The sequence below is a fragment of the Carassius carassius genome, chromosome 2, assembly GCF_963082965.1.
Source record: "Carassius carassius chromosome 2, fCarCar2.1, whole genome shotgun sequence".
In the NCBI taxonomy this organism is placed as follows: domain Eukaryota; kingdom Metazoa; phylum Chordata; class Actinopteri; order Cypriniformes; family Cyprinidae; genus Carassius; species Carassius carassius.
Window position 1 is genome coordinate 38,138,612 of NC_081756.1, and position 23,333 is coordinate 38,161,944.

The 23,333-nt window shown below is 40.1% G+C and overlaps 3 protein-coding genes across 3 annotated transcripts in view; 2 read left to right on the forward strand and 1 right to left on the reverse strand.

The window, feature by feature from the left end:
* Positions 1–10,975, forward strand: part of LOC132098044 (uncharacterized) — a 78,750-nt gene extending 67,775 nt beyond the window's left edge. Inside the window, exon 2 of the mRNA XM_059504153.1 lies at positions 10,017–10,975. Within this exon, the coding sequence (XP_059360136.1) occupies positions 10,224–10,874 (651 nt within the window). The 5' untranslated portion in view covers positions 10,017–10,223 and the 3' untranslated portion in view covers positions 10,875–10,975. The remainder of the gene's footprint in view (positions 1–10,016) is intronic.
* Positions 344–1,652, forward strand: LOC132098036 (uncharacterized). Its single transcript, XM_059504143.1, has 3 exons — positions 344–489; positions 712–994; positions 1,124–1,652. The coding sequence occupies exons 1-3, from the start codon at positions 398–400 to the stop codon at positions 1,604–1,606; spliced, it is 858 nt and encodes a 285-aa protein (XP_059360126.1). The 5' UTR covers positions 344–397; the 3' UTR covers positions 1,607–1,652.
* A 9,774-nt stretch (positions 10,976–20,749) lies between the features above and the next one.
* LOC132109666 (transmembrane protein 236) overlaps positions 20,750–23,333 on the reverse strand; it is a 236,260-nt gene continuing 233,676 nt past the window's right edge. Inside the window, exon 4 of the mRNA XM_059515934.1 lies at positions 20,750–21,632. Coding sequence (XP_059371917.1) covers positions 20,830–21,632 — 803 coding nt within the window. The 3' untranslated portion in view covers positions 20,750–20,829. The remainder of the gene's footprint in view (positions 21,633–23,333) is intronic.

The window sequence follows — 23,333 nt, forward strand, 5'->3', positions numbered from 1 at the left end:
AGGTCGAGGAGGGAGAGGAAGAGGACGTGGTGAAGGAGGAGGAAGAGGACATGGTGAAGGAGGAGGGAGAGGAAGAGGACGTGGTGAAGGAGGAGGGAGAGGAAGAGGACGTGGTGAAAGAGGAGGAAGAGGACGTGGTGAAGGAGGAGGAAGAGGATGTGGTGAAGGAGGAGGGAGAGGAAGAGGACGTGGTGAAGGAGGAGGAAGAGGACGTGGTGAAGGAGGGAGAGGAAGAGGACGTGGTGAAGGAGGAGGGAGAGGAGTAAGAAGAGGAAGAGGAGGACTTGGTGAAGGACAAGGTAGATGAGGTGGAGGTGGAGGAGGAGGAAGAGCAAGGAGACAAGCAGTCTCGGATGAAATTAGAGCCACTTTAGTTGATCATGTCCTTGTCCATGGCATGACTATGAGGGAGGCTGGGCAACGAGTACAGCCTAATTTGAGTCGCTTCACCGTCGCCTCCATCATCAGAACTTTCAGGGAGGAAAACAGGTAGGTGTACTTACAGTAAGACTGCTCTGTACAGTAACTTTTGCTGTACTCTGTGCTTTGACATCACATCTACTGTTGCACTATGTAATATGTACTACTGTAATAAAGAAATGCATCAAATTGCCTCGCATACAGATAGTTTCAGTATGTTTCCATTTTTTCTTCTAAAAAGGATGTGTGAGAGTTACAGTAATGCTTACAGTAGTGCTTCTATTTTTTTAGGACACAGAGACGACCACCTGGTGGAGGCAGGCTAAGGCTTTTGTCGGAGGAGCAAGAGAGGGAGCTTGTAAACATGGTCATTGCCAATAATGTAATCCACCTGCGAGAGATTCAAAGGAGAGTGATTGAGGATAATAATCATTTTCGAGGAATAAATGCCATCAGCCTCTCCACAATTGACCGCATCCTCCGAAAGCACCAGTTCCGGATGAAACAGGTATACCGCGTCCCTTTTGAAAGAAACTCTGACAGAGTGAAAGACCAACGAGTGGAATATGTTCAGGTATGAATTTTGATATCACATGAAGTATTGTGTACCATCAGAGTATAGCAGTTTATGCTGCCATTTGTGCCCTCTTGAACTGTGCTTCAGCATAGTGATTTACTCTACTGTGTTTCATGTGTTTTGCAGAGAATCTTTGAGATTGAAGGCTGGCCTGTTCCCCATGAAATTATCTTTGTAGATGAGGCTGGTTTCAACCTGACCAAAAGAAGGAGAAGGGGGAGGAACATAATTGGCCATCGGGCTATTGTAAATGTCCCTGGTCAGCGCGGAGGGAATGTCACTATGTGCGCAGCCATCAGCCAACGAGGGGTACTCCACAGCCATGCCATTTTAGGACCCTATAACACTATGCTCCTCCTTTCTTTCCTTGACGGTCTAAGAGAGCATATGTTCCAGTTGGACCACAGGGAACCAGCACAACCAGAGCACCCTCACTACGTTGTTGTTTGGGATAACGTCAGCTTCCATCGCGCTGCTCTGGTTCGAGACTGGTTTACCAATAACCCGAGATTTTCAAACATCTTTCTGCCTGCATACTCTCCCTTTCTAAACTCAATAGAGGAGTTTTTTTCGGCATGGCGGTGGAAAGTGTATGATCGAGAACCTTAAATGCGTGTTCACCTCGTCCAGGCCATGGAAGAAGCCTGCCAAGATGTGTCAGTAGATGCGTGCCAGGGGTGGATCAGGCATCCAAGAGGATTTTATCCCCGCTGCCTGGCTATGGCTAATATAGCCTGTGATGTGGATGAGATTCTCTTCTTTTTTTTTGGCTACTCGCTGTCGGCTCGGCTGATTAACGTTAATCCTCATTTTAAAAAAAATAAAGTGTTGCAAATAGGGCAGGCTTCTGCTGTGTAATAAAATAAAAAAATAAAAACACGGGCTCGTGTCGGACTCGGGCTGATAATTCTGATGAGCTGTTGGACACGGGTCGGGCCAGGGCCGGGCTCGGGCCTAGATTTGAGGCCCGTGCAGGGCTCTACAGTGGGCATTAAAAAAAAAAAAGCACCGTTGCGCTGCCTGGCTAGCTGAGCTGTCAGAGCAAACAAACTACATGATGTTTATCGTTTCAACCATCCTTAAACAGCTTCGGACTATTTGTGATTAGTTACAATTTAGATAAGTAAGATTAAGTTAGTTAGATAAACGACTTGTAGCTTGTTACATACAGAAAGAGTGGAGGCTCCTTCCACACCGCTGCTGAAAACCAAACCTGTATGATCAGAGCGGGCGGAGCCGCGGTGTCACAGTTCTTGTCTCTGTTGCACCGAGTCCGCGACACAAGCTCGCCTCGCCCCGTCAGATTTAATTAATTATTTCACTGTAATAATAATAATAATAATAGCCAATTAAAGGAACACTCCACCGTTTTTTGAAATAGGGCTTATTCACATTATTTCCTACATTTAGATAGGTGGGCAAATGCATTTTTGTGTCAGTGCATGCATTGTTTTAGTTTGACTGGGCCGGCGTTAGCTTAGCTTAGCACAATGAATGGAATCCTTTGTTGCCAGCTAGCATGGCCTGAGTAAAAGTGATCAAAAAAATTTAAAAAACCCACCTAATTACTTCTTGTGGCCTGCGTATTCACAACGAGTACAAATAGCGATCCAGATTAACACTAGGCGATTTCCTAGGCAGATATTGACTTGGGACTATATTATGGGGAAGCACAGGCGAAGCACTGCTACTTCGGCGCAGAGATATCACGCAACACATGAAATCCCACAAATTCCGTCAACATAGCGGCGTGCAATTTGGATGATTTATTTTGAGAAGTTACAGCAAACATGGTTATTACCTGCATAGCAAAAGGTTGTGAGAACAAGCAAAAGACATACACGAATGTAATGTTTCACAGAATTCCATCTAATGTGGAACTGAGAAATAAATGGCTAGCAGCTCTGGAGATCTGTAGTTCAACGCCTCTCAACAAAATAAAGCAGTATCGTGTTTGCGAAGAACATTTTGCACCAGAGGACTACTTTGAAAAAATGGAATATGGGTCCAGAAAGACGGTACTACGTCTGAAAGATACGGCCGTCCCATCTATTTTCAAAGCACAGGAAGAACAAAGTGCACATGTAAGTTGTCTTTTATTTCTCTTCCTATATAACCTATATTGCCTGTGAAAACATCAACTCTATGCGAATACAGGTATAATATGGGTTGATCTATACATGCGTCATGATTAAAATAATCACTTACTCTGTGGACAGCTGTCCATTTGGTCCATTCGGCGTGGGGCGTTTTTTCCAGTTCACTTTGTCACACCGGAAAAAAAAATCGAGTACTGCAGAATGGATCAGCGCCGTGAAATCCTCTGTAGATGTGACACAACTTCGGGCATGCTCATCTTGATCTGACGTGTTGAGTCTGGTCATCAATGGCAAAAACATGTCCCACTGTCTACAGCACAGACACTCTATTTCCGTCGGCATATATTGGCATATTCCCCCACATTCACACCACCAGTTCATGTTGGCTCTCATCCTCACGTCCTCAGGCTGTTGAGCGATCGCAACCTCCTCCTACTGTCGTTCTATTTCCAGAGCACGCAGCTCGTCTTCTGTAAACTCTGGTTCAAATAGGTATGGTTCTGGTTCTTGACTGTCTGAGAAGTCACCCTCTTCGTCTCTCTCAAAATCAGCCATGTTCATCGCCATTCGTGTACTGTAAGGAAAATAGCCAGGCAGCTACTATTCACATGTTGCGTGATATCTCTGCGCTGAACTAGCAGTGCTTCGCCTAAGCAGCAGTGCTTCGCCTGTGCTTCCCCATAATACAACCCGAATTCCGGAAAAGTTGGGACGTTTTTTAAATTTTAATAAAATGAAAACTAAAGGAATTTCAAATCACATGAGCCAATATTTTATTCACAATAGAACATAGATAACGTAGCAAATGTTTAAACTGAGAAATTTTACACTTTTATCCACTTAATTAGCTCATTTAAAATTTAATGCCTGCTACAGGTCTCAAAAAAGTTGGCACGGGGGCAACAAATGGCTAAAAAAGCAAGCAGTTTTGAAAAGATTCAGCTGGGAGAACATCTAGTGATTAATTAAGTTAATTGATATCAGGTCTGTAACATGATTAGCTATAAAAGCTTTGTCTTAGAGAATCAGAGTCTCTCAGAAGTAAAGATGGGCAGAGGCTCTCCAATCTGTGAAAGACTGCGTAAAAAAAATTGTGGAAAACTTTAAAAACAATGTTCCTCAACGTCAAATTGCAAAGGCTTTGCAAATCTCATCATCTACAGTGCATAACATCATCAAAAGATTCAGAGAAACTGGAGAAATCTCTGTGGGTAAGGGACAAGGCCGGAGACCTTTATTGGATGCCCGTGGTCTTCGGGCTCTCAGACGACACTGCATCACTCATCGGCATGATTGTGTCAATGACATTACTAAATGGGCCCAGGAATACTTTCAGAAACCACTGTCGGTAAACACAATCCGCCGTGCCATCAGCAGATGCCAACTAAAGCTCTATCATGCAAAAAGGAAGCCATATGTGAACATGGTCCAGAAGCGCCGTCGTGTCCTGTGGGCCAAGGCTCATTTAAAATGGACTATTTCAAAGTGGAATAGTGTTTTATGGTCAGACGAGTCCAAATTTGACATTCTTGTTGGAAATCACAGACGCCGTGTCCTCCGGGCTAAAGAGGAGGGAGACCTTCCAGCATGTTATCAGCGTTCAGTTCAAAAGCCAGCATCTCTGATGGTATGGGGGTGCATAAGTGCATACGGTAAGGGCAGCTTGCATGTTTTGGAAGGCTCTGTGAATGCTGAAAGGTATATAAAGGTTTTAGAGAAACATATGCTTCCCTCCAAACAACGTCTATTTCAGGGAAGGCCTTGTTTATTTCAGCAGGACAATGCAAAACCACATACTGCAGCTATAACAACAGCATGGGTTCGTCGTAGAAGAGTCCGGGTGCTAACCTGGCCTGCCTGCAGTCCAGATCTTTCACCTATAGAGAACATTTGGCGCATCATTAAACGAAAAATACGTCAAAGACGACCACGAACTCTTCAGCAGCTGGAAATCTATATAAGGCAAGAATGGGACCAAATTCCAACAGCAAAACTCCAGCAACTCATAGCCTCAATGCCCAGACGTCTCCAAACTGTTTTGAAAAGAAAAGGAGATGCTACACCATGGTAAACATACCCCGTCCCAACTATTTTGAGACCTGTAGCAGAAATCAAAATTGAAATGAGCTCATTTTGTGCATAAAATTGTAAACTTTCTCAGTTTAAACATTTGCTATGTTATCTATGTTCTATTGTGAATAAAATATTGGCTCATGTGATTTGAAAGTCTTTTAGTTTTCATTTTATTAAAATTTAAAAAACGTCCCAACTTTTCCGGAATTCGGGTTGTATAGTCCCAAGTCAATATCTGCCTAGGAAATCGCCTAGTGTTAATTTGGATCGCTATTTGTACTCGTTGTGAATACGCAGGCCACAAGAAGTAATTAGGTGGGTTTTTTTTAATTTTCTTGATCACTTTTACTCAGGCCATGCTAGCTGGCAACAAAGGATTCCATTCATTGTGCTAAGCTAAGCTAACGCCGACCCAGTCAAACTAAAACAATGCATGCACTGACACAAAAATGCATTTGCCCACCTATCTAAATGTAGGAAATAATGTGAATAAGCCCTATTTCAAAAAACGGTGGAGTGTTCCTTTAAATGGTAAACGTTTTTTAGTTAGCCTATTGAATCCTCTTTTTAAAAATATATGTTTTTTGTTTTGATATTATCGTTAAATCACTGAGCAAACTTGGAGCACTTCACCGGCGGTGACTCTCTCCTCGCGTGACATCCAGGGCTCGCGCAGCATCCTGAACGTTCTATAGCCTAACCGTTATATCGCACTTTGTAAAGAAACTGGGCTGGCGGATATTGCGTTTTGTGAAAAAATACATTTTGTAGTAGGCTTAAAATGTACATTTTTAAATCTTATTAATGGCAGCAATTCACACATAGATTAAGGTACATCTGAACAGTGATTTCCAATAATAAAATCCAAATGTCAAAAAATGGCGTTTATCGCGTTTTGAAAACGGAATCTTCATATATATATATATATATATATATATATATATATATAAAATTTCATCTATTTTGATTATATAAGAGTTGAAAAGAGTAAGATCGCAATATGTCGGGAGACAGAGTGGGCAGACATTATTTTGACCATTTCATTAAGTTTCTTATTGTACAAAGCCTTTCTTTAAAGTGAATTTTGTTTTGTATTAAGGCCCAATCCCAATTCTATTTTATACCCCTTCCCCTACCCCTCCGCCTACCCCTTCCCCTTGTCCCTTGAAACAGAGAGTTAAGGGGTAGGGGAGAAAATATTACACACACACCATCATTCGTCGTCTAGCTCTTACAATACACACATTTACTGGTGTGCTGGTGTATTAGAGCCTTATCGTTCAGTATTAATGAGCTGCTTACTGACACACACACACACACACACACATATATCGGAAATCGCGCAGCTCACACATCCAGGAGAAAATAAACTTGTCAGTGCTGCCCCATGACTTTTATTAAATACAGTTTAAATACTGAATCGCTACATTATATTTTCCAGCGACGAGAGTATATAATCGCTGTTTTTAAGTAAACTCACTCTAAAAAGATAAACGCACAGACGCGAATATGCGCAACTTCCATTTCTCTTTCTCTCTCTCTCTCTCTCTCTTTCTCTCTTTCTCTCTCGAATAGGCGATATTTGAGAAAATGGTTCAGCGATTTCTAATTCCTGGGGGGATTAGCCCCCATCAATGGTAGATATCGCCCTGATCAGACATATGCTATGGCACTATCATGCAGTCTGTAATGATATGACGTTAGCAAATATTAGCGATTTTTTGCAAACATTTCTTTGAGTAACATGACCATTAATATGAACTCACAATTGAATGTAACATAAAACAAATGATTATTTTTCGAAAAAATCTGTATTTATGCCAAAAAAGCTTACATTTATGTGTCTTTTTGTTCGCTGTAGCAGCCATGTTGCCGAGATAATTCATACCCCTTCTTCTGAAGTGTGGTCCCGAAAAATCTTCGTTTGAAGGGCTATCTGGCCCTTCCCCTTCCCCCTACCCCTCCAACCAAAAGAGAATTAAGACACCCCTACCCCTTCACGTGAATGCGCAAAACGGAGGGGTAGGGGGAAGGGCTAAGGGGTAGAATTGGGATTGGGCCTAATTGTATCTTAATTTTAAAGGTCCCATGACATGGATTATTTCCTTTTCTTTAAATGATTTTTAATGTTTCCTTAGGTGTACTTATATTAATTTTAAAGGTCCCATGACATGGATTATTTCCTTTTCTTTTAATGATTTTTAATGTTTCCTTAGGTGTACTTATATGATTTTTACATTTAAAATTTAGAAATAAAAAGCATTTTTATATCCTGATATTTGCCCTCTGGCTTGAATGCTGTTTGAAGGGGCGTGTCTGCTGTGAGACTCCGAGTAAACGAAAACTGTTGTGATTGGCTGACATCTTTGCATTTGAAATGCGTATTACATGTGGAACCCCTCTCAAATATATATATATATAAATACATATATATATATATATTTACTATTACAGCTGTCGAGATTAACGAATCGTGGATTTGTTGATTATATAATTATTTTTTCGATCTTTTCCCATCACATGAAAGGCTGCAGTGATGAGCATTAAGTAGACAGAGTCTGTTTATCGCGTGAATGCAGTCATCTCGTCATTATTGCAACACGTTTTCTCTCACAAAATGCTTTCACCACAACTAACAGCAAACACATGAATACAGTAAGAGCTGTGTTGTGCAGCATAACAGCGTCATTCATTGTAACGGCAGTTTGGGCAAGTGTGCAGATATACTCGCGATGTGTGAGAGCTCAGAAAAAAAGGGAGCGTTCTTTGATAGCTCTCTGTAGTTAAATCACAATTTAAATAACAGATTTGTTTCATGCTACTAAGAGAAACAACGAGAAGTTGATTGTTTAGTCACTGGCTTGATTCACTGATGCATAAACAGTATTAAACGATTTAGAAAGAAAGTCTGTGTGAACTTGAATAATTAGCTACACATCAGAAATCACTGATCACAGATCAGGCATTAATGAACACTGTTACTCACTGTTTGTGCCGGTGCTGTCGAATCCATATCATAAAAGCCTGTTTGTAACGCCTGTCCTGACATTGCGACTGAATTATATGTAAATATTTGGGTGGGCAAAGCAGAGAAAGGGGAGGTAACAATTCTCCTTACAACGTCACAAAGAGGAGATTCAAGATCAGCCCATTTGAGCTTCCATTTTCTCAAAGGCAGAGAAAGATAGCAAAATCTCGATTTACACCGATTAAAATTTCTAGAAACTTGGGGACCATATACAGGCTAGGGGAACTCATATTAATGTTAAAAAACCTCAGAAAGTGAAATTTTCATGTCATAGGACCTTTAATCTATGTTTTATCAACGAATTGCCTGGATTTAATAAATAAGAAATAAATATAGCAAGCTATATAATCAGGACACAGAGCGGAGGCTCATAAATCTACCAAAACTCAGTGTATAAGCTACAGGCCTCACAGACCTGAGAAATATATATACAGCTTGAAATGTGTACTTTTAAACAAAACAAAATAAAACAAACTGCTCTCTGCTTATGTAATCTGTGTGAAATGTGCATTTCTCTCTGGCGTGCTCACTACTGTGAAGATCGAGTCAGCATCGTCAAGTTCATCTTTGCAGCCGAGAAAACACTTGTTTATTAATAAACAATTGAAATGTCTCCTGGCAATATTTGGCATATTCATAATCATTTGGCTACTTTTGCCGGTTCTTTGTGACATTTTTCATGAACGCGTCACCATCGCTCCAAAGTTAATATTGTTATTTGGTGTTCAGTTTACACAGGTTTTTCAAATGTTATTTAATAATAAATTTTTCCCCTCAAAATCTCACTTTTATTTTCTCTCATCCAACCCCCCTGTGTCTGTGTTTGCATTAATACTGACCATTCACAAGGCGCCTGTAAGTCTGTAAACGATGAATGTCAGACTTGTCCTGGAGAATACTGAGGCATTCTCATCCGTCAGTGAGGAAATGATCATGCTATCATTTGAAGAAGCTCGCAAGTGGTGCCTGAAGCACTCATACCAAACAATGGTTAGATGAAGGGTAGGAGTTTTCAATGCCTCTAACACTTTACTGGCTTCCTCAAATCACTCCAGGAATGCAACAAAGTCGTAGAGGGCCTCTTCATCCAAATTTGTGAGGCGGTCATTTTCCCCTCGCTCTTCCAGAAGTGTGCAGATGTCTTTATATTGACTGCTGATAGACTCTAGCATTGTATGCAGGGAATTCCAACGTGTCTCTACAGAGTCTTTTTCAGGCAAGCCTGGAGGTTGGTCTGCTTGAAATATGTTATCAGTGACTTGGCTGAGTCAATCATTGCAGTTACTACTTCTCCATACATATCCTCCTGGGATGGTTTGAATGTAGTGTACAGGACAGTACTGAAAATATGGGCAGCGTAGCTGTACGCAGGGCCGTAACTACTGTATCTTTGCGCCCCTATCTGTCACATACACCAGTTTGGAGTAGAATTCATCAATGCAATGTTTGTTGTTGCCGTCTGTACTGCGTTTGAGCTCCGTCACTATATTTTTTTTATCGACTATTTTTAACTTAAAAATCAATTTTATACACCATTGTTTCCGTTTATATAACGTGTGAATATATCCTCTATTGTATTCTACAACAAAAAAAATCAGAGCACCTCGCTATCACTAGTTTTATTTTGATCTCCCGGGTCCGCTATTAGCTTATAGCCCGTTTGCATCAGCAAGCGTGGTTGCTGCTAACTGCGCTTACATTGCTAATACTCTATTCACACACATTACCACTGCTGTACTCACTGTCACTTGCTTTAATGGCGGATGAATGTCTACCTTTGATTGCATGTGGGGACACGCTCGAGCTGCATTCTGTGCAGTTCGAGCTCAAGGCCGTGGGGAAGCAGATTCGCGACCTGGAGGTGAGGCAGGCCCAGCTGAGAGAGCAGAGAGCCGCGCTGGAATCATCCCGGGCTGACGCTCACAAGTCCGGGGTAAGTATACAGCGTGCTGCTAACAGTCCCACCACGTCTACTCCGTGTGTTTCTCTGCACAGGCCCAGTGCACCCAGGACATGATCTTCCCAGATGTCCTTCACTCCGACGCCGGGACACCACGGACCCTGGGTGCATCCACAGCGGAGGACGCGAGCCGGGTCCCGGGCGACGACTTCTCCCCCTCCTGCCTTCGAGATCTCCATCCGGAACCGCTTCGCTCCCCTCCGCGAGACAGGACGCGACGCTGTGATCATCGGAGACCCCATCGTCCGACACGTCCGTGCTACATTAGCCGAAGGTAAAGTGCACACTCATTGTTTGCCTGGTGCTCATGTTCTCGATGTTTCTGTGCAGATACCCCCGACCCTGAAGGCCGACGAGAGCCCCAGAGCGGTCGTGCTTCACGCCGGGGTTAACGACACCACGCTGCAGCAGACGGAGACGCTGAAGAGGGACTTCAGCAGCCTGATCGAGACGGTTCGCAGCACGACGCCCGCGGCGACGATCGTCGTGTCAGGACCACTGCCCACGTATCGACGAGGACACGAAAGGTTCAGTAGACTTTTTGCTTTAAATGAATGGTTGTTGTCATGGTGTAAAGAACAGAAACTGCTATTTGTTAATAACTGGAATCTTTTCTGGGAGCGTCCTAGGCTGTTTCGCGCTGATGGATTACACCCCAGCAGAATCGGAGCGGAGCTGCTTTCTGACAAAATCTCCAGGACACTTCGCTCCATGTGACTAGTAAGACAATTCTCAGATAACTATTATGATGAGTTTTGTTCCACCCGCTTAAATGATAAAAGTACTTGCGCTGTAAAAATTATTAAGACTGTGTCTGTTCCCCGAATATTGAGGTCAAAATATAATGTAGGATCTAGAAAAAATCTTATCATAATTAAACCAGAAAAATGTAAAGTAAATGAACAAAAACAATTTTTAAAGTTTGGGCTCATAAATATTAGATCACTCACACCAAAAGCAGTTATTGTAAATGAAATTATCACAGATAGTAGTTTTGATGTACTCTGCTTGACTGAAACCTGGCTAAAACCAAATGATTATTTTGGTCTAAATGAGTCTACTCCACCAAACTACTGTTATAAGCATGAGCCCCGTCAGACTGGTCGTGGAGGAGGTGTTGCAACAATATATAGTGATATTCTCAATGTTACCCAGAAAACAGGATACAGGTTTAACTCTTTTGAAATACTTCTGCTAAATGTTACACTGTCAGACATGCAAAAGAAATCTAATGTATCTCTTGCTCTGGCTACTGTGTATAGACCACCAGGGCCATATACAGAATTCCTAAAAGAATGTGCAGATTTCCTCTCAGACCTTCTAGTTACAGTTGATAACGCGCTAATCATGGGAGATTTTAATATTCACGTTGATAATACAAATGATACATTAGGACTTGTGTTTACTGACCTAATAAACTCCTTTGGAGTCAAGCAAAATGTCACCGGGCCCACTCATCGTTTTAATCATACACTAGATTTAATTATATCTCATGGAATCGATCTTACTGCTATAGATATTGTACCTCAAAGTGATGATATTACAGACCATTTCCTTGTATCGTGCATGCTGCGTATAACTGATATTAACTATATGTTAACCCTAACCCTAACCCTAACTCAGTATTACCGTCTGGGCAGAACTATTGTTCCAGCCACCAAAGTAAGATTCGCAAATAACCTGCCTGATCTATCTCAACTGCTATTTGTACCCAAAAATACACATGAATTAGACGAAATTACTGACAACATGGGCACTATTTTCTCTAATACATTAGAAGCTGTTGCCCCCATCAAATTGAAAAAGGTTAGAGAAAAACGTACTGTGCCATGGTATAACAGTAATACTCACTCTCTCAAGAAAGTAACTCGCAGTCTTGAACGCAAATGGAGAAAAACTTGGAAGTTTTTAGAATTGCATGGAAAAACAGTATGTCCAGCTATAGACAGGCTTTAAAAACTGCTAGGGCAGAGCATATACACAAACTCATTGAAAATAACCAAAACAATCCAAGGTTTTTATTTAGCACAGTGGCTAAATTAACAAATTACCAGACGCCACCTGATTCAAATATTCCACCAACGTTAAATAGTAATGACTTCATTACGAATTTCTTCACTGATAAAATAGATAACATTAGAAATACAATAGTGAATGTAGATTCTACAGCGTCTAACACTTCAGTTTTATCCATCGCACCCAAAGATAAACTGCAGTGTTTTACAACTATAGGACAGGAAGAGCTAAATAAACTTATCACTGTATCTAAACCAACAACATGTTTATTAGATCCTGTACCCACTAAATTACTGAAAGAGTTGTTACCTGTAGCCGAAGAACCGCTTCCCAATATCATTAACTCGTCGCTATCTCTAGGTCACGTCCCAAAACCATTCAAGCTGGCGGTTATCAAGCCTCTTATTAAGAAACCAAAAGTGGATCCTAGTGTACTGGCAAATTATAGGCCTATTTCAAATCTTCCATTTATGTCTAAAATTTTAGAAAAAGTTGTGTCTGCTCAATTGAGCACCTTCCTGCATAAAAATGATCTGTATGAAGAATTTCAGTCAGGTTTTAGGCCCCACCATAGCACAGAACCTGCACTTGTTAAAATTACAAATGACCTGCTCCTTGCGTCAGATCAAGGCTGCATCTCATTTCTAGTCTTACTTGATCTTAGTGCTGCGTTCGACGCCATAGATCATGACATACTCATAGATCGATTACAAAACTATACAGGTATTCAAGGGCAGGCTCTAAGATGGTTTAGATCCTACCTGTCCGATCGCTACCATTTTGTTTACTTAAATGGGGTGTCATCTCATTTATCATCAGTAAAATATGGAGTGCCACAAGGATCCATCCTAGGTCCCCTTCTATTTTCAATATACATGTTGCCCCTTGGTAATATTATTAGAAAATACGGAATTAGCTTCCACTGTTATGCTGATGATACTCAGCTATATATCTCAACGAGACCAGATGAAACTTCCCAAATATCTAAGCTAACAGAGTGTGTTAAAAATGTAAAAGATTGGATGACAAATAATTTTCTCCAATTAAATTAGGATAAGACAGAGATATTAATTATTGGACCAAAAAACACTAAACAGAATCTTGTAGATTACAATCTGCAACTAGACGGATATACTGTTACTACCTCTGCAGTCAGAAATCTGGGTGTTATATTAGACAACAATTTGTCTTTTGAAAATCATATTTCCAATGTTACAAAAACTGCATTCTTCCATCTTAGAAACATTGTCAAGCTACGAAACATGTTATCTGTTTCTGATGCAGAAAAGCTAGTTCATGCATTTATGACCTCTAGACTAGACTATTGTAATGCACTTCTAGGTGGTTGTCCTGCTTCGTCAATAAACAAGCTACAGGTAGTCCAAATGCAGCAGCTAGAGTCCTTATGAGGTCAAGAAAATATGATCATATTACCCTAATTTTACAGTCTCTGCACTGGCTACCTATTAAGTTCCGTATCAGTTACAAATTATCATTACTTACCTATAAGGCCCTAAATGGTTTAGCTCCTGCGTACCTAACTAGCCTTCTACCACATCACAACCCATCACGCACCATCATGCAAGGTCACAAAACGCTGGACTTTTGGTAGTTCCTAGGATAGCAAAGTCCACTAAAGGAGGTAGAGCTTTCTCACATTTGGCTCCCAAACTCTGGAATAGCCTTCCTGATAATGTTCGGGGTTCAGACACACTCTCTCTGTTTAAATCTAGATTAAAAACACATCTCTTTCGCCAAGCATACAAATAATGTATCTCTTAAATTGTGAGTGTAGTTGCATCTGATCAAATGTGCATTTTTATTCATTAGCTTGGGTTAAACTAATTTTACTTTGTTGGATCAGCAGCTATGCTAATGATGTCTCTATTTTGTTTCTATGTTTTGCCGTAACTAGGATTTACACAAGCTCCAGTCTGGATCCAGAACACCTGAGAAGAAGATGAGATGAGAAGAGATGATGCTGACCCTCAGAGGACCCCAGATGATGCTAACCTTGAATCAACAAACAGAACTAACAATTATTGCTACATGTGTGACTGCATCATATAATAACTATTAATGAATAATATTGATAGTTCATCGTCTAGCTGACTACGTCTTATATTATTATTATTTTTTTTTTTTCTAAAATCCTGTCAAACGTGCACAAACTACTAGCTACTACTAAATATTGTAGAAACATAATTTTCTGTAAAGTTGCTTTGTAACGATTTGTATTGTAAAAAGCGCTATACAAATAAACTTGAATTGAATTGAATTGAATTGAATGCCAAATTTATGCAAAGGGCTGATGATGGCTGGTTTAATGTTGTCAGCTGTTTTACGCAGTGAACTTTTCCCACTCAGAGTTACACAGCACTTTTTCGATAAGCTCCCACTTATTGTTAATGTAGTACAGAGTAACACAAAGGTAGCCAGTTTTTCTGTAATCATCAGTCCACATGTCCAGTGTAACAGCTCCAGTACTCCCCTCCATCTGCATTTTAAGTTCTGGGATTAGTTTTTGGCGAATCTCCTCTGCATATTTGATAACACCACAAGAAACTGTCGTTGGGTCAGGCAGTAGCTGTTTAACATCCACACGACCAGCCCGAGCACCAACATCTATCAACCCTTATGCTAATGCAAAAAATCCATCGCCGTGTACTGCATCAAAGGGTCTAATATCATTGCATACAAAGTTCACAGACAGCCTGGTTATGGTGTCCTTATCTTCTCTATGAAGCACCTTCAGTTCTTTTCCCTTTGAAAGATACTGTTCAATAGAACTGGTGATTAGTTTGTTACCAGCACAGGTATCTGCGTGCTTCCTCAGCGACGAAGTTCCACATTTGCAGCTATCGAACAGAAACATTTTGAACCCGTGTTTAGACCCGTGTTTCCCCCATGTCCGACCCGACCCGCACAAGTATCCAACACAGTTGGATATTTTTCACTCATTTCAGCCAAATTTGCAAACCCATGCAGGACTCTGATTCGGAGAGTCTATTTACACTAAGTACAAATAGCCCACCTTGTTGGCTAAAGCTATTTACACTAACTCTGCCCACCAAACTGTGATTCGGCTAGTCAACACTGCAAAAGACAAATAACAATTATCAGCTCCAGTGGTGCAGATGTTAAAATGTGTGATTTTTTCATTTTGACACGACTGACCTGGGTTCGAATTCGACATTTGGTGAACTTTTTTCTCCTTTTTCAAATGTCAAATCACATCAGAAAAGCATTTATTTTCATTGAAAATTAAGAATCTAATCAAAAACTTAAATTATTGGGTAGGATTAGGATAGGTGTAGGGAGGGCTTTATTGTCTCAATAAGGTGGTTTGAGTATATGAATTACTCTGGGATATTGGTTTGTTTTAACTCAGAGGCAGTGTCAGCCACATTAAAAAAGTTAACAGCTTAAGTCATTTGTGGATTAACAGGTTTTATTATTGGTGCCAATTCTCAGCCTTAAGTAAACAAGAATCCACAAATCTGAGCCACACCTGAGCCTTATATAGCCCAGACCCAACCCAGACAGCAAGCAGTGTCGGCCAAGATCTGGCCCGAATGGATTTCACGTGGGCCAGAAGTGGGCCGGATCTGGGCCAACACTATATTGCTGTCTGGGAATTTTAATATTTCATATTATCCCTTGTATATTACTATGATCGAAATTATTCATTTTGTGACATGCTTTAATTTAGACACAAACTATGCCAATAAAGTATATTAAACTAAATAGAAAATCAGACTTAAAACCCACACATCATGTAACTGTGCAATAAAAAAAAAACGTATTGCATTGGTTTTTCTATTTATTTTTTTATAAAGAACAAATCAACCAATAAAGAGTGAGTGTATAAAGTATACAGTCTCTAAAAGAAACGTAACAGATAGACACATGTAACTCAATCATAATAATTTATTACAGATTGCAGTTGCAGTCCTCTTAGGCAGAATACAATAGAGTTGTGAGGAGCAGGGTTTAATTTAAGTTGTCAAACGCTGAAAATACTATGCCATTCCACTCCCTGAAGGCGCGCGTTTCACATTCAAAACACGCATCACTGGAAAAACGGCATGTCGCAATCTCTGAAGAAACCAGCGAGAGCCAATGAGCATTTGATATCCCTGCTGTAAAACTTGTTGTAAAACTTATTAACGGCACATATTTAAATAGTTACTATAGCTCCAGAGGAACGAGATACATATCGGCAATAAATGCGGTTTGAATATGGATCTGTTCCTCACACCAAGCATCACATGGATACTGAATAAAAAAAATTACTAAATAAAAATAAAATACTTTCAAGATCATTTTATTTAATGCTTGTGCATGACAGCATACTCTCTATTATAGATCAGTGTGTGCCCCATAGTAAACCAAATAAATATTACATGATAACGGTTAAATACTCTCTCTCTTTCTTTTCATGTAATTATTCTAAGATTATTTGTACCAAGAATAATAATATAAAATGTAATACAATTATAATTAAGTGCAGTTTAATGCACTTGACTGATTTGCTTAATTTTTTAATAATGTTTCATTCTGGTGGTGGGTCGCAGGTGTCGCTCATTTCCCAATCACTCCACCGGCCCACTCCTTCCCACATCCCTCGGCCCCGCCCCACTCGTCACATACCCCCATCGCCCTTCGCAGGCCGGGGGGTACTCCAGAGACTGCGCTCTACCCCCCACCCCCACCCCCCCCCTCCAAGGGGACCTGCGGGAACCTGGGGGTAGGACAGACGAGGCGAGAGAAAAGGAGATGGAAGGAGGAGCTAGAGAGGGGAGATAGGGGAGAGAGGAAAAAAATAAAATAAAAAAAAATTCCGGTTCCCAGACGCACTGCTGCTCGGCCCTCCACCAGCTGGGTGATCTCCTCCGCGGTGCCTGGCAGTGGCACTGGACAGCCCTCGGCGGACGGCACGACACTCCTCCGCCGCCCGGTGGACGGCGACGGCTCTTCCGGTTTTGGGCAGCCAGCAGTAGTCGCCCGTTCCCTGCTCCTCCGGATACCGACTCCTCCGCTCCCTCACGGATGGCAGCCGCCCCTCCACATCGCGGGCGGCCGTCCCCGGCAACTCACTCCAGCCCACCGCCTCAAGCGTCCATGGCGGCACACTCCTCGCCTGCTCGATGGCACCACGGATTCACCACAGCGGCGAGGGATCTTCAGCAGCGCGTCCCTCCTTCTCCCGAGCTTTGGCACCACTGTAATAATAAAACTCCATAATCATCGGGAAGAAGGAGGTGGGAACCGGCGGACAATCAAAATGAAATTTTAATTACAAAAATAAACACAAAACAGCGCATCAGCCCCTCACGGACGAACTGATGCGCACAAATAAAACCCAAACATAAAATAAAGCCCAGGCCTGGTCCTCTCTCGTCCTTCACTGTCGTCGCTCCAGTTTTATATCCTTCCATCTCCTCTGTGGGACTCGAGACTGGTGGTGGGTCGCAGGTGTCGCTCATTTCCCAATCACTCCACCGGCCTTGCTCGTTCCCACATCCCTCGGCTCCGCCCCACTCGTCACACCATTATCATGCAATATTGTATTTATCTTGTTTATCATGGGTCACATAATATGCTGCCAGATCTTAGCCTGATTTGGGCCACATATCACTGGACTGATCTGGGCCACACTCCTACCACCAACAATCGGCCCTCATGTTGTTTGCCGGATTCCCGCCGTGCCGTCATTGGCCACACATGGCCCAGCTCTGGCTGAAAGGGTACATGCCATTGCCGACAGAAGGCCAGCAATGCCACCTAGAGGCCACATGTAGGCCAAGTCCGTTTTCTATGTGGGTTTTTACCTAACTAGCCTTATACCACGTTACAATCCATCACGCTCCCTAAGGTCATAAAACGCTGGACTTTTGGTAGTTCCTAGGATAGCAAAGTGCACTAAAGGAGGTAGAGCTTTTTCACATTTGACTCCCAAACTCTGGGATAGCCTTCCTGATAATGTTCCTGGTTCAGACACACTCTCTCTGTTAAATCTAGATAAAAAAAGCAATTCTTTCGCCAAGCATTTGAATAATGCATCTCTTAAATTGTGACTGCAGTTGCATCTGATCAAATGCACATTCTTATTCCTTAGCTTGGTTTAAACTAATACATTTTACTTTGTTGGAACAGCGGCTATGCTACTGATGTCTCTATTTGTTTCTCTGTTTTGCACGGGATGTAACTAGGATATTCACAAGCTCCAGTCTGGATCCACAATACCTGAGAAGAGATGATGCTGACCCCTCAGAGGACACCAGATGATGCTAACTCTGAATCAACAAACAGAACTAACAAATATTGCTACAAGTGTGACTGCATCATATAGTAATTGCTGTTAATAATGTTCATCATCTGGCTGACTACGTCTCGTATTAATTGTTCTGAAAAATCCATTCATATGCACACAAACTGACAGTCACCACTTATAAGCTACTACTAAATATTGTAGAAAAGTAATTTTCTGTAAAGTTGCTTTGTTATGATTTGTATCATTAAAAGCGCTATACAAATAAACTTGATTTGAATTTAATTGAACAGTCAATATAAAAAACTGGATGACGAGTAATTTCTTACTGTTAAATTCTTAAGAAAAAAAAACAGAGGTGTTAATTATAGGACTTAAAAACTCATGTAATGTAATAACGTGTAATAACATAGAACACTGTCTAAGACTTGATGGCTGCTCTGTCAATTCTTCATCATCAGTTAGGAACCTAGGTGTGCTATTTGATAGCAATCTTTCCTTAGAAAGCCACTTTTCTAACATTTGTAAAACTTCATTTTTCCATCTCAAAAATATATCTAAATTATGGCCTATGCACTCAATGTCAAACGCAGAAATGTTAATCCATGCATTATGACCTCAAGTTTAGATTATTTAAATGCTTTATTTGGGAGTTGTTCTGTATGGTTGGTAAACAAACTCTAGGTAGTCCAAAATGCAGCAGCTAGAATTCTTACTAGAACCAGGAAGTATGACCATATTAGCCCTGTTCTGTCCACACTGCACTGGCTCCCTATTAAACATCAGATTTTAAAATCTTGCTTATTACTTATGAAGCCCTGAATGGTTTAGCACCTCAGTATTTGAATGAGCTCTTGTTACATTATAATCCCCCACGTCTGCTGCGTTCTCAAAACTCAGGCAATTTGATAATACCCAGAATATTAAAATCAATTTGGCGCCTAAACTATGGAATAACCTACCTAACATTGTTCGGGAGGCAGAAACACTCTTGCAGTTTAAATCTAGATTCAAGACCCATCTCTTTATTAATATGCTTAATATCCAAATCCGTTAAAGAGTTTTTAGGCTGCTTTAATTAGGTAAACCAGAACCGGGAACACTTCCCATAACACCCGATGTACGTACTTGCTACATCATTAGAAGAATGGCATCTATGCTTAATATTAGTCTGTCTCTCTTATTCCAAGGTCACCGTAGCAACCAGATCCAGTCTGTATCCAAGTCGGAGGGTCACTGCAGCCACCCAGATTCAGTACGTATCCAGACCAGATAGTGGATCAGCACCTAGAAAGGATCTCTACAGCCCTGAAAGACAGCGGAGACCAGGACAACTATTTTAAACTGAACTGAGATGATATCACTGAATTCAATGATGAACTGCCTTTAACTGTCATTTTGCATTGTTGACCCACTGTTTTCCTAATTGATGTTGTTCAGTTACTTTGACGCAATCCCTTTTGTTTAAAGCGCTATATAAATAAATGTGACTTTACTTGACATGAATTGACTTGATGCATCATTTCTAACATACTTGTATCAGTAAAAAAAACATTTATTTATATATAATTACCAGTGGATGTGCAATACTTTTATTATTTAGAAAGAGTCCAATAATCTGTGACTTACAGAGACCTGAAGCCTGTTTCATAAAAGACACTAAGAACAGCGGGGACTAAAAATGTCAATTAAAGTTTGCATTGTCACTAATTTGTGCACAATTATTCTTAAAGAAATAGTTCACCCAAAAATGACAATTTATGTTTATCTGCTATCCCCAGGGCATCAGCCTCATTATGGAGAAGCAGATCCCTACTTCAAGGGGAACCATGGTACCTAACCTGAGATGCTTTCTTCATATATCACATGTCATCTAATGTATCCTCTTCACTGCATTACAAAATTGTTCAGTGTAGTGGAAATTGCCCAATATTGTGAGAGTACAATATATATTGTTTTAAATAATAATTATTAGTTAAATACTTTACAAATTAAAGATTAGGTATGAATCATGTAGCTTAACTTTTCGTCAAATATAATTCAAATTTATTTGATGAGTTTTCATAGTTAAAGTTCTGGTACATGGGTAAAACTATTTATACAGGAAATACATTTGAAAAGTAGCAGAAAATGTCTGTATAGGAAAATTACTTTATACATATTAGATTGACATTCTGATAATAATAATAATAATAATAAAAAAATACTAAAAGGTCATCACATTCATTTATATTTAGAGTTTATTTCTGCACCACTATAGTGAACCAAACAGAAGTGTAAAAATAAGTATGAAAAAAAAATGCCTTGTCCCACACTAACATTGAGCCATTGTTTTGCCCATTATGTGTTGCTAGGCCTGTATTAGTTGCCTAAATAGTTCAATTAGAACATCCTCTCAGTGTTGAAAACTCTGAGTTTTGTCATGAAGTTGAAATAAATGTAGGCCAGACATACCAGCAGATTCTTCATCACATAAAGTAGTGGTGTTACAAAACCAAAAATGCCAATTAATGCCATCCTCAAGACTAGGAAAGGGAGATCCTGAAAGACCACACCCAGAGGTGACAGGAGGGGACTGAGAGGTGTTAGGGCCAATCGCATTGTGGAAAGGAAGCAGAAAAGGTAAACTGGTAATGCCCAGCCTGAAAAATATATAGGGGTGTGACCTGCAACCCGAACCATCTCTACTGTGTCCAGCCAGAACAGGAAACTGTCTGCAAAGACTTCAGCACGAGTGTCGCTAGCCAGTAGGAAGCTAAGTGGTCCAGAATATGAAGAGGTAATGTTTTGTAAGGAGGGTATGCCAGAATGTGGACAAATTCTGGTATTGCCAAGTTGCTGACTGTGGTTGCCTGGCACCCTTGGAACAACACCATTCCCGGGCACACCTGGAACTGTTGTGTTGCTAAAATGGCCCAGAACTGCTCCATTTTTTGGCAATCCTGGAACTGTTGTGTTGCTTGAGAGACCCAGGATTGTTCCATTTCCAGGTATGCCTGAAACAGTAGTATTGCCAGGCAATCCTCGCACAACCGTGTTTGCTGCTCCTGCACCATGCTCTGTGCCAGCATTGCCAGTAGATGGTGAAGGAAAAGGACCCGTCATAGGACTAACAATGGGAGTAATTCTTCCAACATGTGTAAGCAAGGAAGTGGGAATGTCTGCATCCCGAGCCAGTTCGTTAGCTGTATACACACACAAATGCAAAAAAAAAAAAAAAAGGTAGTTAGAAAAAATATAAAGAAACACTTCATATATAAATGTAAAGAGAAATATAAAGAAACACTTGATATGGAAATATATAGATAAATATGAAGAAGAATAAACTCTTACACATTATAAAAATGGAAACTACAGTAATGAGGTTTGTGTAATGCAAGTAGGATTGTATATTTTAGTTATGATCTGATAAAAAAAAAAAAAAAAATATATATATATTGGCTGACATTTATTTATTTTATTTTATTTATTTTTCTGAATTATGAGAACATCATAATTTTGATGATGCATGGAAGTATTTATAGGGGGAAAGTAACTACTGTACATTCACTACTTCAATACTGTTTTTTTTTTCCTATTGATCGTTCTATTAATTCCAATGATGTTTTTTTCCAAATGATGTGACTCATTTCCACGAAAATGAAAACAGCAAAAAATTATGCGTGACCCTGCTTATATGTTTGCTTTATGCTACCAGTAATTGTCATTTATGAAAAAATGGGTACACATATTTTTTTGTAAAACAAGATATAATTTTCTCCCACAATTAAACTATGGAATTATTATTTTATTATTATTATCATTATTATTTTGCAATGTTTGCACTTATCTGTGAAACTGCATTTTGTTTTATTCATTTCACTTTACAATGAGTGTAAATTACAGACTTTAATTAAATTTATTGAAACATTTAACAATTTGTGAAAATTCAAACATAAGGATTAAGTATAGCAGCAAGCAGCAATGCAGGGCCAAGCACAAAAGACACCACAAGCAAGGAAAGCAAAGCAGGCATGTCAAATGATCTTTCAAGAGGAGAACAATCTGTCTCTTTAACTCTTAAAAAGTAAAGCATATGCATAAAAAATGGTTTTGCATGTAAATGTATCATATGCCTTTTATATTTTAATGTCAGAATATATCATAGATATAATCAAAATATTTTAATGGAGGAATGGAAAAATATATATTCAGAGTGGTTTGGTCCAGTAATCATCTGAGCCAATTTGCTCAGAATCAGATAACATTTTAATTAGTCTTATTATTATTATTATTATTATCAGGACGCAACAGGGAATTCAGATTGTGTCATGCTAAGCAAACATTTTTATTGACGTGTGGATATCTAAATTAAATGCTGTGAATGTTACAGTTGAATTCCTTTCACACATTGTAACATACCCTACATCCCTATAGTGTGTATAAATGTAGGTATCAGAAACTGGGTCAGTTATATGAGATGGACAGCTTAGATATTCATGGCCAAAAAGATTTTGTCTGGACAATGAATGATGATAGCTTGTGTCTGTTGAGTTGACTGTAGTTCAGGCCGCTCCCTTTGAAAAGTAAGTAACAAGGTGAGTCAACCGGGGAGCTGTTTCATAAAACAAATTTGCCAAATAACCCAGGCTTATTTCAGTTAGTCTGATTTATTTTGACTTGATTTTGTTTTCATAAAGCAAAATGACCATAGTCTCAAGCTCAGTCACTATGGCAACTTATGCTGGGAAACTAACCTGGTCCGGAGCATGCTAACTGTCAGGCTAAGCTGAGCTCCTCTAACAATGACAAATAGGAACACATTTATATTACCACTGATTCTCTCACATAGGCTACAATTAGTTGACTTTATTGACGGTCCAAAAATAAAAGTATAAAGAAAATGC

What these genes read in the sequence shown, in the direction of transcription:
- LOC132098036 (XM_059504143.1), top strand. Translation starts at nt 398, where the DNA reads ATGACTATGAGGGAGGCTGGGCAACGAGTACAGCCTAATTTGAGTCGC. An exon ending in ACTTTCAGGGAGGAAAACAG is followed by an intron (nt 490 to 711) that starts GTAGGTGTACTT and finishes CTATTTTTTTAG; the next exon opens with GACACAGAGACGACCACCTG. An exon ending in AACGAGTGGAATATGTTCAG is followed by an intron (nt 995 to 1,123) that starts GTATGAATTTTG and finishes TGTGTTTTGCAG; the next exon opens with AGAATCTTTGAGATTGAAGG.